This window comes from Penicillium oxalicum, chromosome VI (genome assembly GCF_001723175.1).
Source record: "Penicillium oxalicum strain HP7-1 chromosome VI, whole genome shotgun sequence".
Lineage (NCBI taxonomy): Eukaryota > Fungi > Ascomycota > Eurotiomycetes > Eurotiales > Aspergillaceae > Penicillium > Penicillium oxalicum.
Genome location: NC_064655.1, coordinates 3,033,518 through 3,049,416, shown reverse-complemented (window position 1 = coordinate 3,049,416; position 15,899 = coordinate 3,033,518). Strand labels below are relative to the sequence as shown.

The following is a 15,899-nucleotide window of genomic DNA, read 5'->3' as shown; positions in this document are numbered from 1 at the left end:
AAAGAAATGAACTCCCTTGTCCAACGCCCATTTATTGCGATTCCTATCATCATAGGCAAAGATGCCATGAGTATTGCCTGCCCCTCCAACGCCAGTCTTTGAAGAAATGCAGAACCTCAAATCACGCCTTAAATCATCAAATCGTAAAAAGGTTCTTGCCATCATAGAGCACCTCCTGCTCCTCCTGCAAGATACACAAAAATCACATGTAACCCAAAAGCCGTTAAACGGCAGGAACGCCGCTTAGGCCAACATCGAGAAACGCCGAATTTCAAAGACCGTAAATGCAGGTAGGCCGGGCCTGAGGACTAATCTAGTGCCATTTTCATGGAGTGCCGGCGAGACCAACATCCGAGTCACTAGCCAGTGCAGACGTGGCTTCCCACTCCTCGGGCGAGGCAAAATCCGATTCTGGGTTTCCAAATTAGGAAATGCGGTAAAATGTGTATGGGGATGAAGTACCTGAGACCAGATCATCCGGGACCTCAATCGTCAATTCCTGGAGGCGAAGCAAAGACGCTGCAATAAACCCCGTGTGTAAGCAAGTGACCTTCGAAAGCATGGCACTTCAGAGAAACATACCATTCGCATTTTGAATGACTTTCTGATCCTCTTCGTCATTCTTATCAAAGTATGTATCCACGCAATGTGTGATTGTCGCCGAAATAGGCTGCACAATACGCGATTCAACATTTCGGCCCTGGCCATCGAGAAATGCGCCGGTGACCCGCTGAATGCAGGCATGAGTTAATTCGCGGCCGAGTTTAGTAAGTCGAGCCTGCATCTCCATCGGCATGCCTTCGCTGGAATCAATGAAAAGCAAGCTGCGCAGAACTTCTGTCGTGCGTCGTCGGACATTGGGATGATTGTATGTCAGCAAGGGCGGAACAAAGTCGGGAATCTGATCTTGAACGGCCGCAGTGAACCAGTCGGTGTCCAGGCCCAATCGCTCGTTAGAAGTGCTGCACAGATGGATAAAGAACTCCAAATGCTCATTGCCTGCACTGTTGTTGAGCGAGTCCACACCCTTGGCCACAAAACTGATCAATGAGAGGATGGCCTCTTCGTCCGGTGCGAACTTGCAAAAGGTGACCGCACAATCGAGGAACGGGACACAAAGCTCGGCGGGTGAGTACCGCAAGCCGACCTCAAAAGTCTTTAGAATGTGAGGGAAGAGGCCCGCGTCTGGCTCACACACAAGAAGAGAAGTGACAATCATTTGGGCAGCTTCTGATTGATAGCAGATGTAGTCATGCTGAAGCAGCTTGATCAAGAACAAGAGGACCGCGCTATTATCTGTCTGTTTCTGGAACTCCAATGGCTTCACGAACCTGTTCTCCGTCATGGTGAGTGAGACACGACCGTCAGGGGAGCTTGTTCGAGGCGTATTAGGCGCAGTGGGTGGGAGACGGAAGTCGACTCGTTGAAGAAGTACCGCACAAAGAGCCATGAGGTTTCGATACGAAAACTGTCGCCCTTTTTCAAGCAACCTGCAATAGCCGGGATACCGGGGTCTGAGGTTCTTACGGTCCTCAGAGTCAAGCCAGATCATTTCCAAGCATTTGACGAGCATTCCGTTTTCCAATGTGGCGTTTGTGGCCTCCTCGCTCACCTCGGTCAGCTTGACCAGGAAATCAAAATATTCATCCCAGGCACGGGGGATGGTCTGCAATGCGGGCCACAGGTCCGCCAGCAGCGACACAATCTTCCCGACAGCTTCCTCCAGCTCCTTTTGCCAATCCCGAGACTTGTCTGTGTTGAGATCCGTGGTCGACAGAGAGAGTTTCAGGCACCGAATTGCATCAAGGATGATCAACACCTCCCTTTGTCGAACATCATACTGGAAGATTCGAAGAATCATATTCCGCATTGACGTCGATCGCCGGGAGAACCATTGCAAAGCGCAGAGTGCACCCTCAGGATTTGAGATGAGCGCCGCAAGCTCCTCATGGAGACGTAGAAGTCCCACCGGTTCTTTTGTCCGAGCCATAAGTTGCTCTAAAGTATCCAACCCAATTTCAATCCCCATCATTTGTAGCTGATGCTGCCGCTCAAAACCAGTGCTCATTTGTCGCACGCGGGAGAGCAGATCTGGGACCATCTTTGAATAGCTTGGTTCCAGCAGACAGTATGTGCGGATGAAGATTTCATTTTCCATGGCGAGGTGGTTGGCAAAGGCCAGCGGTAAGGGCACTCGAGGGGGAAAGCTAGATGTCACGCTTTGCGATTCCTCTTTCACTTGCGGCGTGGGATGTACGCGTTGGTAAAAGAGCATGTACGCGTTCCAGACCTTATTCATTTGTACACCCCCGGTGCCGTGGGCATCTCCGCCGAAACAATGGTCGGCAATAGTCGCTGGGTCAAATCTGGAAACGTCCGAGTCATTGAATTCGACCCATTGCTGCGCACCCGAACTGGAGGATCTCTCACGGGTGTAGGAATAATAGTGACCCGACTCCGCGGTTCCAGTATGGACGAGCACGCCAACCAGCTCGAACATGTCCGGCTCGATGGGCGTTTCCGGGTCAGAAAGATGCTCCACATTGTATGGAGTCATGTCAATCGTGTCTGGAAATCTGAACTCATCGTTGATCTTACTCCGCATCATCGTGACCATGTCAAAGTCGAATCTCTTCAGGTGGAAAATCAGGTTGTCCGGAACCTCCTTCAAACACGCTCGCTTCACCGCGTCAACATGGCGACCGCAACTCGAACAAAAGTATTTGTTGTCTCCCTGCATGATTTCACCTTCAACATAGGCCTGCAAACTTTCATCCAGACTGGCCTTTCCCTTGATGTCGCATTGAATTGCAGAGAAAGGCTCCTCACGCTCAGAAATATGAGAACACTCCTTGGACTTGATCTGCTGCACAAGGTGTCCGCCATAAAAAGATCGAAACCGTTTTTTGTCTTCTGAACCCATGACTTGAGCTTCCCACCGATCGAACAGCAGGTTGTAGAATTCGTCAACATCCATCTGAACAGTGACGTCGATGGCTTCATTGTCATATGTCCGGATGCTTTCGACGAAGCCCTCCGGGTCGACGCTCTTCATCCAGGTGTCCTGCATCCAGGCGAACAGCTTCTGTGTCTCATCGATGAGTTTCTGAGATCCATTGGGCTCTACCACATTGAGCGCCAACATGAATCTACGGAACTCCGTGTTCATGAACAACTGCGTCATCAGTGAATTGAGGTAGCAAGTGTTCGAGAGATTTCTGAGACCTGCATATCCTTCATAGGCTCGGATCATCTTGGTGCGGTCATGGCTCCATGTCAGACCGTAAGATTCATCTAAGGACGTCTGTCAGTATCTGAATCCACAAGTTCAAGGGAACGCGAGCTCACCTCGAGGAACAATCCCTTCCAAGTGCCGCATGATGCTGGCGACATTCTCATCATCCTGCTTGCAAAGCAGACCGATGACACGATACAGTTTCTGGCGTGTCTCGGTGTGCATGAGAGGGGTTCGCGGAATAATGATTTCGTCGGCATCATTGGCAAGCTCAGGGAAAAGATATTTGGTCATGATTCGCTCAGCAAAATTACTGCGTAAAAGAACCCCCAGCGTTGGTCAGTCAAGGTAGACAGTAGACAGGATTCGATGATACGCACAAGGTCTGCAGCTCAACTTTGGCCGTGTCTGCGTATTCAAGACACTGCTCCAAAAGGCTTGCTATGCCAAAGACGAGGTTATCAATTGGCTCGCGGCCGATAAACTGAAATAATATTAGCAGCAGATCCCTTCCAAGACATGGTGACTGCACAGCCTACCTCCACTGTCTCGTGGTTCAACATCACTTGACTCCACTGCCTCAAATATTCGCTGAGGACAATATCCTGAGGAGATCGATCTACAACCGCTCGGAATCCCCAGATCACTACCTTGAAGAACTCGGCAGATTGCGAGGCGTACTTGGAAGCCACACTAATGGACTGAATAAAGGCTTCCCAGATTGTGGCAAGCATGTCGATGCGGATGGGGCTTTCGGCGATTGAGGTGGTCTGCTCGTTCGAGTCACTGTCCTTTTGAGAGACCTTGCCTGCTTTCGTCGAGCTACATGCCCTGCGAATTCTCTCTGAGACATCAACACGGATTGACTGCCGCGATTCTTTGAGAAGCAATGCTTGAATAAGTGTGGTAAAGTTCAGCTCTTGCTTCACTGCATTCCAGAACAAGTGGTCCCGGAATGACCCTTCCAAGAGAACACCGAATGAGTTACAGATCAGTTTCTGAACCTTGACGGTATCGTACGACTGATTCGTGGTGATCAACGCGCGTCCAGCCTCGATGAATTGATGAAGTTTCTTTGCAAATGCAGCGTTGTCTTCTGCCACTGATATTTCTCCAGTCGCTACATCACAAATGGCAATGCAATCCAGGAGGCATTCCACAGCCACCGAAGCGAGGTAGAACTGATTCCGGTTAAGAGCCATGGGATCTGATAACTGGTCTGCGATCAGGAAGGACACAAGAAGCTTCATGCTGTGCGAAATGAAACCTTGGTTCGGTTTATCTTCAATGCCTTCCTCGATGAGACATGCCAATAGAGTGCTGAAAGAGTAGAAGGCAACGAATGGTTTGTCAAAGGGGAACAGCTCTTTGGCGGTGCTGTTTTCAGACTTGACAAGGTTTCGCACTCGCGGCTGCGGTGGGAAAGTGACGAGGAACTCGTAAATCTAAGAATGGCGTTCAATTAGCATGAGTATTCGCAGCGCAGATACAGCCCCAAGCCGCACTTGGCACTGAAGGAAATCAACCCCACCTCTTGTGCAAGATAATCATTCAAATTGAGCAGGTCGTAAAGCTCATCAAAATGCTTCAAGACCTCTGAATCGACCGACGTAAGGGGAAGACCTCCGGCGCTCGCTCGAGGAATTTCCTTCGCATCAGGTGCTTTTCTAACCAAAAGCAGACCAGCTTGTAGAGCCTTGATGTCGCGCAGGGCACTTTCAGAATCCTTCATCAAGTCCAGTCGCTGACCTCCTGCAATCACTGTGAATTTCGAAAAGCCAGTGAGCTGTGCCAGTCTCTCGGCTAGCTCCGCACCAGTTGACAGATCCCCGATGGCAAGCTGCTGGACTCTGGAACTGATAGTCCCATTAAACGACTGCCAGGAAAGATTCATCGTTTCGCCCCTAACCGGCTGCTCAGGCAGCGGAGGAGGAGAACCCTTCGGAGAGCTGTATCGCGGGCGAGCACGGAGACCGCACAGCAGCTGATGAAGGAAACATAATGAACGTCTAAATCTCAGCTCATCGGGATTCAACTCTCCCGTTTCGGTGTCTGATTCCATTGATGAATCCCCATTAGTGTCGGCCACAGCCTTCAAGCTCGAGGCAGCCGTCTTGAGCTGATCGATGCATCGCTCAACGAGTGAGACATGCGTAGCTTCGACTGCAGAATTCGGTGAGTTCGAAATGATTCCGTGATCCAGATAGATTTGGACGGCAAACTCGGTGGCCTGGGCTTCAACCGTGCCTGGCAACGCATTGAGAATGAAAGACCAAATTCGCTCCACTCCTGGAATTGTAACGATCTCATTCTCACCCGCCGGGGCCGGCGGATTCCATCGCACTTCGTAGATGATAGCCTGCTTGGAAAATGCCAACGTTTCCACTGTCATGTTTTGAGGAGCCAGGTCGGGTAGATACTCATGAAGACACCTATCCAGAAACGGGTTCGTCTGGGTGCATTGACTCAGCGCCGTGGTCATCATGTTCCATACGGCATTGCGACTTTCTGGGCCAAATTTATCGGACAAGAGAACGTCATCCCAAAGGGCCTTTCCAAGCCCAGGCGTAATGGTCTCCGGAGCGACGCTGATGAGGCGAAACAGAATGCTCAGGCGCGACAGCAATTCGAGCTGGGAGGTGGTGCTGGCGAAACCGTCGTCATTGATCCTGACGGCATTCAGCATGTCCTCAATCACCAGACTGGTCAAGTTGAACTCGGTGGCCAGCTTCAGGATTTCTTGTCCATCGTGAGTGGAGACCAGAGCATTCAGGACCTGGATGCTTCCCGCGGTGAACTCGTTCTTGTCGGCAATGTCTTGGATGCATTGTTCATAAATGGCCATTCGGTCTGCGTCGCTGATACCCACGGCCATGAATCCCGCAAGCTTCTGAAATCCGAACTTTTGGAGGACCTTCTTCTGCTCCGCTGGAACCTCTTGCGAAGCGGTGCTGCCGCGAATCAGGCGGACACAGAGTTCCAGAGGGATTGTATCGACGCATTCAAAGTCCGAGCCGCCCGATGGGCGTCGATCCGCGGGACTGTCGCACATCCGATCCAGCAATCGGTTGCAAAATTCGAGCATGTTCGCATCGAATCGGCTGAGGGGTAGCTGAAGGAGCTTTTGACAGATGTAGAGCAAAGGTGGGGACGCCGTCACATGCATGCTGAACGTTCGAATCAGCATGGACAGGACTTCTGACACAATCCGGCTATCCTGGCTTTCGGTCACAGTTTGCCAGATGATGTCCGTCACTGCGTCGGTGTATGTGTCTGTCACAATCAAGAAGCCAACAATATTGCTACTTCGGCTGATCAGTTGAGGGTGGGAGTCGACGCCCACAAGATAATCCACAATCTTGTGGTCCAAGATGAAATGAACCAGCCGTTTCACAAATGGCAGGTGGGCGCCGTCGGGGTTTGATGAGATACTGGATCGCCACACGTGAACCAAATCGGACTGCATCGCCTCGACACCGTGAACGCGAAGCTCCATTCGCCCGTCCATGATATGCTTCTTGAGCACCGCGAGCTTCCATGTCCAAAATATGATCAACGACTTGTCGGCCGAGCTAGCATCTTCAGGGAGGGGGATGGCCAGATCTTCGGAGAGCTTGTTCACCAGATCGGTATTTCGTGCGCATTGGTGCTTGTAATGCGTGGAGATGACGCGCATCAATTGTTCACTCAGGTCGCTCGTGGCAAACGCCGCCTTTTTACTGATCCACTCTTGGTATTTGATATCGACCATCCGTACCAAGTCGTAAAGTGTTTGCATTGGAGGGGTGTTGGGCAAGGAGGTGTCTGTGTCATCCCCATCCAAGCCTTGGCTGCGCTCCAGGGAGCCATCAACGAGAGCGCTGGCGATAGCTATGGCTTGGATGAGCAAGCCAGCCAGATGAGGGTGGCGCGGGGTCAATTCGAGGGTGCAAGCTGCCCATTCCGACAGGGCACGGGCCGTATCCATGGGAGGCTCTAGTGCCTTTGCGCGAACGCGAAGAAGCATCTCTCGCGTGTCCTCGGGGTATTTCCGGCTGAGTGCGCGATAAAATGGAGTTTTGAGGAAAGAGACCACCGCTGTGAGGGTTTGGAGGTACTCTTTACAGATGCTGACCTGCGCCGGAAGCTCTGGGTCTTTGGCGGAGTGAGTTAAAAGCTTGATGTCAAGGCGCATCATGTGCAGAGTGATGCGAATGTAGCCGAGGAAAAATTCCTCGAGACAGAGCCATGGACTTTTGCCGGAGCCGTCGTCTATGAACAATTCCCGCCTGCGCTGCTGTCAGCCTGTGTTCACAAAAATGTATTACTTTATCGGTGGGCGAGAACAGAGGAGCGGGCATACCCTCGGCGCAAAATACTCTCGGCCACATCTGGAAACATCTGCCAGAACTCCTGGGCATCACTGAATTCCTGCAGAGTCAAGCGGTCCAGATGCTTGATACAGTCATCCATCCAGATCTTGACTGCTGATGCAGCATCAACATCCCGGGAATCCCCTGCTCTCCTCCCCGAGTCAGCTCGATTCACATCACCTTAATTCTGGTCTCCACGGGCAGAGCTGTGCTCCGTGAAACGGGGGTGTCTTTACCTTTTTGTATGATGGCAACGATTCTATGCAAGTTGTCTTGGGCACTCAGATTTTCCCGCACCCGAGGGAAAGAGTCCACCAGGGAAGGGACCAGCCCACGGAGCTGCACCACCTCATCCTCTTGGATGGCTTCTTCCAGTGGCCTCCAATTCTCATCCATATCTTCAGGCTCTCCAGCTTGAATCACTGGACTCTGGGTGGGTGAGGAGGAAATTGAGATAATATCCGAGGGAGTGGCGCGGGCCTCGGTCAGGTCAGGACGTGTCGAGGTGGTGTCGTGGACGGATGGAAGATCACGCCTGGGGTTTGATGCGTCGGTCTCGGAGGTGGGTGACTTGACGTTGATGGTCACTTTCGCGGGGCGTGTTTGATCAGGACTAGTGTCCATCTCCAGGGCAAGTGCCGACGAGGACGCGCTCCCAGCAGGCGCAGGCACAGGCGCAGGCAGCGTCGAGGTAGGGGCCGTAACGGAAGCGCTGGCACTGGGTGACCCAATGGAGACCGAGGGACTCACACCACTGCCACTATCCAGGCGTGGCCTCTTTTGGACCCGCTCAGGGCCGGACTCCTCCATTGAGTCGTTTACAGGTCGCGTGGGATCGTGAAGCGGCGCGTCAGGCGGGGTGGAAGAGCTCGCTGGCGGGGGTTCAGCCATGACATTTTTTGACTTCAGCAGAGGCAGGGAGTGAGAGAGGCGATGAGGTGATGTGAAGGTGGACAGAGAGTGAATTTTGCCGGAGTTTACCGGAGCAGGTGAAGTGAGGTGTGGACAAACTAAATAGAGGATCGATGCGATGTGTTTTTGGCGGGGAGAGGGACTGAGCCAGTCATCCGCACGCCGGGTGATCGACAGCTTTTTTGGGAGGTGGCAGAAGCTCCGATCCGCGAGAGGAGCCGGTGACGTTTTTTTGTGGAGAGCCTGGAGGTCGCCAACCGGATCTTCCTTTGATGTTGGACCGGCACCGATCTCATGAGGGACTGCTGCTTGAACGGTTGCCAATGATCCCCTACTGGTGGCGTGATAGCCGTTTTGAAATACAATTACAGCGAGATCGATCTCTAGAGCTATGGGATAGTCTTTTCTTTGGTTGGCTAGCCGTGGGTGTGGTTTTGGCGTGTACCTGTATTTTCATTTTCCCTCTCTGATCGCGATCAACATATATCCACTCCGAGAGACGGGAACGGGAGCCGCACAGACGTACCGGCGATGGATTTCCTCCTCAATGGGAATCTACGGGTTTCTGTGAGCGAGGACAGGAGTAGGGCACCAGGGCAGGGCAGCTCTCTTCTACCTCCACAGATCTGTTTCACACTGGTTGTCTCATCTCCATCTCCTCGACTCCGCAGCTGTCTCGCCAGTGTTACGATAGGATTCCCCAACAATGTCCCCCGTTTTCAGGTGCAGGGTCTACTGCACTATAGAGTGTGCACTGTACAGTGCGCAGGAGGAAGGTCTCTGCTGATAAGTAAATGTACCAAGCACGATAGGCCTGATGTCATAGACCGCGTGATCAGAGAGATATGATAAACAAAGCGAGACAAGTGCCAACCAAGTCCTTCTATCACAGAGGATCTAGACAGAGGATCCGATCGTTCTCCAACCCTGACCCCAACTCACTCCCTCATTGCAGTCTCAATTTTGCGAATAATGCGGGCTGGATTTCCTGCGACCACATGGAAGGCTGGTACATCCTGGTTGTGTTGCCAATGAGATTAGCATGCATACCCACGTTGACACCAGCCCTGTGCAGAAAAGGAAGCCAATCCAGATTTGCGACTCTGCACAGAGCCATGCCAAAACCAGAGCAGTAGCTCATCGCTACTTGAAAGGGGGCAGCACTACACTGTGTGACTGCCAGATGCAACCGCCGGGAATAGACATACCTTTGTCACGACACTGCCCGCACCCACCGTGGAGCCTTTGCCAATCGTCACACCAGGCAAGATCGTCACATTGCCACCAATCCAACAATCTTCCTGGATGGTGATGGGTGCCCCCATCTCCGGACCATCCATGCCATTTCGGACCGCTGGGTCAACCGGATGACCACCGGCGAAGAGGCTGACATTAGGGCCAAAGAGTGTGCGGTCCCCGACAGTGATCGGCATGGTGTCAATAAAGACACAATTGGAATTGATGAAAATATCTTTGCCAAGAAAGACATTGAACCCATAGTCTACCTTGATGGGTGGTTCAATCCATGGCTCATGCTTGAAGAGTTCATCGTCTGCGACGGGATCTTCCACCGGGGGAGGAAGCGGAGTCTTGTCTTCAACCACGCTAGAGATCACCGTTAGAAGATACTGGATGACTTCTTTCAGTGGATGAGAGTGACGTGTGATGTTGCAAGGGAATGGGAGGGAAGGTGGTCTTTCAACCTACTCTCTCCAAAGCTCGATGAGATGTCTCCGGGGGACTTCTCCTGCGTTGTTGAAGCGGGTGTAGGCATATTTACAGCGGTTGCGAGCCGCAATCAACTCGGGAGTAAAGGAAACAAAGAGCTCCCCGCGCAGCATCTTCTCCCGTTCGGTTAGTTCGGCCATGGTGGGACCAAAAAGGGGGAATTGCCAGTGGTGCAGAAATGATGCAAGTGTAAGAAGAGATGGATCGAGCTGGAGATCTTCTGGTAGTACCAACTACGACCGAGCCTCACAGGTTAGCGTCTTGGTTCAGTTCATTACGCCTGGCAGGTTTCACCTAGCCAGCTGGGGTAGGCCAGCCATGTGGGGGGTGGAAATGCACGATAAAGAAACATTTCCTACGGACCAGTCATCAGCTGTCAAGACGGTTCTGAGCCACGAGTCAGACAGATTCAAGGATTCTGCGCCAATCACCGTGTTCCAGAACCTGTCTCGTAGGACTCTCGTGGACTCTTGTCGAGTTGACCAACCCAATGGACTCGGTGGTGGAGCAAAAACCCTTTCAGAGAGAACAATCAACTCCACATTGATTGTTGTTGTCTCCGTACTCCGACCTCCCGAGTCCCAGTCCCAATCATCCAACACCATGAAACATGGCCCCTAATTCATTTTTAACGTGGCCTTCACCCACAACGGCGATGAGCTCGTTCTGATACTGAACCACTCTATACATTTTCTCTCTCACCTTGAGACCCAGACCTCCCATCCCGTCCGCCCCCGAGACAGACTTCTCCCCGGAGCCTAGAGAGTCAAAAAGCAAAACACAAAAGCACAAGAATGAAAATGGCGGACACAACATCCTCCAGCTCCCACCCCACCCCCGGAGACCCAACATCTCCTGGCCGCTCGAGCGCAACGCTCACAGCACCTCATCCGAATGGCATCCATCCTTCCCCAACCAGCGCCGAACCAGCAACGCCTCCGACTCCGACACAAGCTCCGCCTCGGCCGCGCCCGCCCTGGACCGATCCAACCTCCCCGACGGTGACAAATCGCTGTCTGGCATCTCTCTGCGCGCCTTCGTGCTCGGAATCACCCTCGGCGGCACCGCCGTCGTCACAATCCTCCTCAGCACGCTATACCCGACCCCCTTCTGGCGCGTCCCGTTCTTCCTCGCCGCCCTGAGTCTCTTCCACTTCCTCGAGTACTACGTCACGGCACGGTACAACACCCGCTATGCCTCGGTCTCTGCGTTCCTGCTCACCTCCAACGGATGGGCGTATAACGTGGCGCACGGATCGGCCGTGGTCGAGTGCATCATAGCGCACTACTTCTGGCCGCAGCCCAGCCGTGTGGCGCGGGCGCTGACATTTACGGAACCGATGGCGGGGATCTCTGTGTCGCTGTTACTCGTGGCGGGACTCGCGCTGGTCGCGGGGGTCAGGTCGTGAGAACGATGGCGATGGCGCAGGCCGCCAGCAATTTCAATCACCATGTCCAGTCTCAGCATCAGGAGGGCCATGTGTTGGTGAAATCGGGGCTGTACGGGTATCTGCGACACCCGAGTTACTTTGGTTTCTTTTGGTGGGGACTGGGGACGCAATTGGTCTTGGGCAATGTGGTCTGTTTTGCGGGCTATACCCTGGTGCTGTGGAAGTTTTTCTCGTCTCGGATCAAGCGTATGTGGATCAGCTTTCAACATTCCTCGGAAGCTTTGGGCACCTTGCGCTCACGCGGGTGGCGCACATTACACGGAGTAACAAACACACAATCGAGTTGGTACTAACAGAACACGTATGACTATTAGGGGAGGAAAGCTTCTTGATTCAATTCTTCGGCACAGAGTATCTTCAGTATCGACAGGATACCCCGGTGGGTATTCCATTCATTCGCTAAACGAACAGAATACCGAGATCGACGGCATGATATCGAATGCGAGTTGATATATTGGAGGAGAGAAGGGGAGGGAGTGGAAGAGAGAACGAGAGAGCGAGAGAAAAAAAAAGAAACAACGGCAAGATGTAGACTTTGGCCGGCAAAACTACCTCCGAGGAGGATCTGATAGTCTCATAATGTCCATGTAATCACGGAGGAGAGTTCAAACAGCAGCAGCTGACTATTCCATCTACGCGGCGTCCTCACAACAAGAACATCACTACCCGACAGCGTCAACCAAACAAAATTCGACCCTTTGTATCTCGTAACACATCGTAGCATTAGATTGAGAGGGATACTTCTGATCGACCATCCATCCCAGCCACCCCGCTGGAGCCATCTCGCATGCACGACCCGTCGGACGCAAGATGTAGAGATCGAGCACGTTCATCTACCTCATTCAGTCCATCCAGTCCATCCATTGGATGCACCATTGACCCCCGTCAACTTCCCTCAACTCCTCCGCATTACAACTTACTTTCTCTCTCCGGCGCGACAGCCCCCAACGCACCACTCATAAAGGGTCCCCCCTCTGCCCCATCCTGCCCATCGTCAGAGGCCGGCTCTGCTCCAAAGAGCACAAGCTCCCGGCCTCCGTGTGTACTCCACCAAGTAACACAGCAATGGGCCCGATCCACGTCCATCTCTCCGCCACTGATTGCCGTCCAGAAGCGGTCCACACAAGCACGACGCATGCCCCGGTCGGCGATCGCATTGATCAGTTCTGCCGTGAGGGGCAGCCACTCCTTGAGATCGTCCACACGGAGAAAACACAGCGAGTCGATCAGGGCGAGCGTGAGGACGGCTTGTGCGGAGAGAGGCGGTTGATCGGGCGCGGAGCCATTTTGGGTATTGGGTGGGATGGGGGTGGTGGAAGCAGTCAGGGCGCGATCCCGAACCACCTCCAGTAGGATGGAGGGGAGAAGTGGCTGGCTGTTGGCTAGCGGGGACGGAGGAGTAGTGACTTGAATGACAGTCTTGAATGCGAGACGGAACTGTCGCGCAGATAGATTGTCGGGGAAGACCTGCATGGTGGTTAGAGTTGGGGTGGGATTCAAATTCCGCCGTTGCAAATATTGGCGTTGACTTACTGCGAAGAGGTTCTCGATGTAGAAGGGAAGATGCTTGGCAGCCAGATCGGCATTCTGAGGAACGGCAAAGACGACCAGAACCAGACTATGCGCGGCTTCAAAGATTTCGAGTAAGAGGCTGTTTGCTCCCGCGGCAAGGTAGGGAAAGGCGGCTGATAAAAGGAGCTCTTCGCAGATATCCGGGGTGAGAATCAAGGGGAAGTGTTCCGCCACGTTCAAGAAGAATAAATCCAGACATCGTTCCACTGGATGATTGGGAATTTGCCCGATTTCACTGGGCTTGATGCTGCGCAGGAAATTCTCTGCCAAGTCAGGGTATTGCGAGAGAATGTCGATGGCGCCAAGAAAGACAAAGTTTTGTTGAGAGGACCCGGTTTGGCCAGTTCGGGAAGAGATGAAGTAGAGGTTGCGCAGAATATGAAGAGCCTGCATGCAAAGATAGGGTGCACCTGAGACGAAGAGGAGGAGAGAAACAAGTAGTCAGCATGGAGTCACGGTCCGTAAGCGTTCGAGCGGTTCAAGACTTACTGCTGCCAGCAGCAAGAGCTGGATCATTGATCGTTCGACCGAGAACAGCTCGGAGGACAATGACCACTGAATACATGCAATTCCGGAGGAGACCCCACAGTGCCGGGATCGTAGTTTGCAGCGATTCTGCTTCCAAGAACTCCGTTTCTTCGGCAACATCTACCTCGGACAGTTTGTTCTGACGCCATTGTACCATGAGCGTCCGCACAAAGTCGGCCAAGTGATCCACAGACTGGGCAACTAGCTTGGGATCGCGCACATTCTCCACGGCATGTGAAATCAATCTGGACAGCGGCCCTAGTGAACTCACCAAAGGGCGTCCGGTCACGGTTGTCACGTATGCGAAGGTGGACGAGTTCTGGGCCCAACGGAACTGCTTTCCCGCCACCTCCACGACATCTTTGTCGATGGCACCCAAGAAATAGCCACTCTCCAGGCCTTCAGAAGAATGATATATCGACGGGACCATGATAGGCAGCAATCGTTCGTAGTCCAATTGACTTCTGTGCGTGTCGGACAGAAGCTCAAAAGTATAATTCAAGACCATCGTGATGCAGTGGCCATCAATCCCACTCTCAGGATCCAATTCCTGCAAAGCTAGTTGGGCGGCAGTTGTCAACCCAGTCTCGAGTTTCGTTCGGATGTGCCATGGTAGGCCTTGTCGATTCTGTCCCTCAAACCCGAGCAAGATGCCCCCAAGTAATAGCATATGTCTCCAGCGCGGTGACTTGGCATCAGCGCCTTCTGCGATCGCTTTCACCCATGCCTCTCGCTCAATTCGGCGATTACGTCCCACACCGTGAGGAATTTGGGCTTCCTCTGTGGTATCATGTTGAAGGACCGCGATCGCGGCGGTGTTGAACACACTCAGGATCTTGCGACACGCAAGCAGGTCGACCGGGTGGTTCCATAGCGCAGGTGCAGACAGTAATTGTGAAGCCAGAAGGCTTAAGTTCAACGGGTTGCCGAGGATAGATAGGAAGCTGGTGGCGGTGGGAAGAAGCCTGGAGGAGAGACATTGCGAGGATTAGTTTGCGTGTCCGCAATCGGGCATCACGGGCATGCACATGAATGCGATACAGGTATGACTGACCCAGAGGCGTCTTCAAAATTCGAGGTTGACTGCAAAGAGCGCAGAAGGGCAGCCAAAGAACGTTCTGTTGCCATGTTGAATCAATCCAGAGCACACCCTGGTCGATCAGGCTCTACATGGAGCTTCCTGCAATTCGAGGATGGGAGATGATCGCGGAGACCGACCCCAGACCGACGAGGACGAGACCCATCGCCCGCGAGCCGAGGTCCGGAGTTGGCCAACAAACAGTGCAAACAAGCACGGTGACGCCCAGCAACCGTCCCAGTTCCATTTCGAGTCCTGGGAAGAGAGATGTCATATCGCGTACGGTTTGCAATTTTTCCCGTCCAGCTTTTACCCCAGAGTTAGAGGAGCGTCACATGGTCATATACCCGATAATGCTCCATTACACAAAAGCACAATTCTGAGCCGCGGCCGTTACCAGCGAGGCAAAGAGAAATTGCCCGTCATGGCCAATGACCGTGTCCCTATCAATTACCAAACACCCTCCTTCCCGTCTCTCTACGATCCACTGGCAGGTCGACATAATACCGCGTACTATCTCTATCACACCAACGATATCTGGCGCTTCACGCTCTACTGGACCTTTATTTTCTACGGATCAACGCATTTGCTGGTTGCAGGCTATGCGGTGCTGACCCATTTCCGGCATTGGAGCATCATCTGGCTGGTCCCGATTATCTACGCGATTATAGCAGCGCTAGAAGCATTATTGGCGGGAAGTATCGTTGGACTAGTGTAAGTTGGCCAAGCTCTGCCCTTGGACTAAAATATGGGAGCGCGTTTGTGGAATGCTCGTTCATCGCTGACGTTGGCCGTGCTAGTCTCGGTGCTGTGTATGAAGCGGGCAATTTCCGAATGTCGACTTTTCTCCCCATGATCTGGGGCGGCGTCAATGTGATGGTTCTCATTGTGACGAGCTTTCCGATGCAAGGTGGTCTCTGAGGGAGCCATCACACGGGGCAAAGACTCCTGAGTGGTCCCCCCCCCCAAGCCTAGATGTCTCTTGGCGTCGGCATGACAGATTATCGTGGCATCGATCCTAGCCGGCCGTTTAAAAGCTACATG

General features: G+C 52.9%; 5 protein-coding genes across 5 annotated transcripts; 2 read left to right on the top strand and 3 right to left on the bottom strand.

The window, feature by feature from the left end:
* Nucleotides 1-325: 325 nt before the first annotated feature.
* POX_f08270 (uncharacterized protein) lies at nt 326-8,478 on the bottom strand (the record flags this gene model as incomplete). Its single annotated transcript, XM_050117046.1, has 9 exons — nt 326-411; nt 463-519; nt 583-3,294; nt 3,349-3,548; nt 3,616-3,719; nt 3,775-4,680; nt 4,767-7,503; nt 7,578-7,731; nt 7,824-8,478. 9 exons carry the CDS (start codon nt 8,476-8,478, stop codon nt 326-328), a joined length of 7,611 nt encoding a protein of 2,536 aa, XP_049967185.1.
* A 959-nt stretch (nt 8,479-9,437) lies between these two features.
* On the bottom strand, nt 9,438-10,367 carry POX_f08269 (putative acetyltransferase; the record flags this gene model as incomplete). Its single annotated transcript, XM_050117045.1, has 3 exons — nt 9,438-9,515; nt 9,708-10,104; nt 10,207-10,367. 3 exons carry the CDS (start codon nt 10,365-10,367, stop codon nt 9,438-9,440), a joined length of 636 nt encoding a protein of 211 aa, XP_049967184.1.
* Nucleotides 10,368-10,545: 178 nt separating this feature from the next.
* Nucleotides 10,546-12,080, top strand: POX_f08267 (uncharacterized protein; the record flags this gene model as incomplete). Its single annotated transcript, XM_050117044.1, has 4 exons — nt 10,546-10,811; nt 10,942-11,623; nt 11,686-11,863; nt 11,992-12,080. 4 exons carry the CDS (start codon nt 10,546-10,548, stop codon nt 12,078-12,080), a joined length of 1,215 nt encoding a protein of 404 aa, XP_049967183.1.
* Nucleotides 12,081-12,586: 506 nt separating this feature from the next.
* Nucleotides 12,587-14,905, bottom strand: POX_f08266 (uncharacterized protein; the record flags this gene model as incomplete). The annotated part of the gene is made up of 4 exons (XM_050117043.1): nt 12,587-13,144; nt 13,211-13,659; nt 13,739-14,742; nt 14,832-14,905. The coding sequence occupies 4 exons, from the start codon at nt 14,903-14,905 to the stop codon at nt 12,587-12,589; spliced, it is 2,085 nt and encodes a 694-aa protein (XP_049967182.1).
* Nucleotides 14,906-14,970: 65 nt separating this feature from the next.
* POX_f08265 (uncharacterized protein) lies at nt 14,971-15,776 on the top strand (the record flags this gene model as incomplete). The annotated part of the gene is made up of 2 exons (XM_050117042.1): nt 14,971-15,569; nt 15,656-15,776. The coding sequence occupies 2 exons, from the start codon at nt 14,971-14,973 to the stop codon at nt 15,774-15,776; spliced, it is 720 nt and encodes a 239-aa protein (XP_049967181.1).
* Nucleotides 15,777-15,899: the final 123 nt, after the last annotated feature.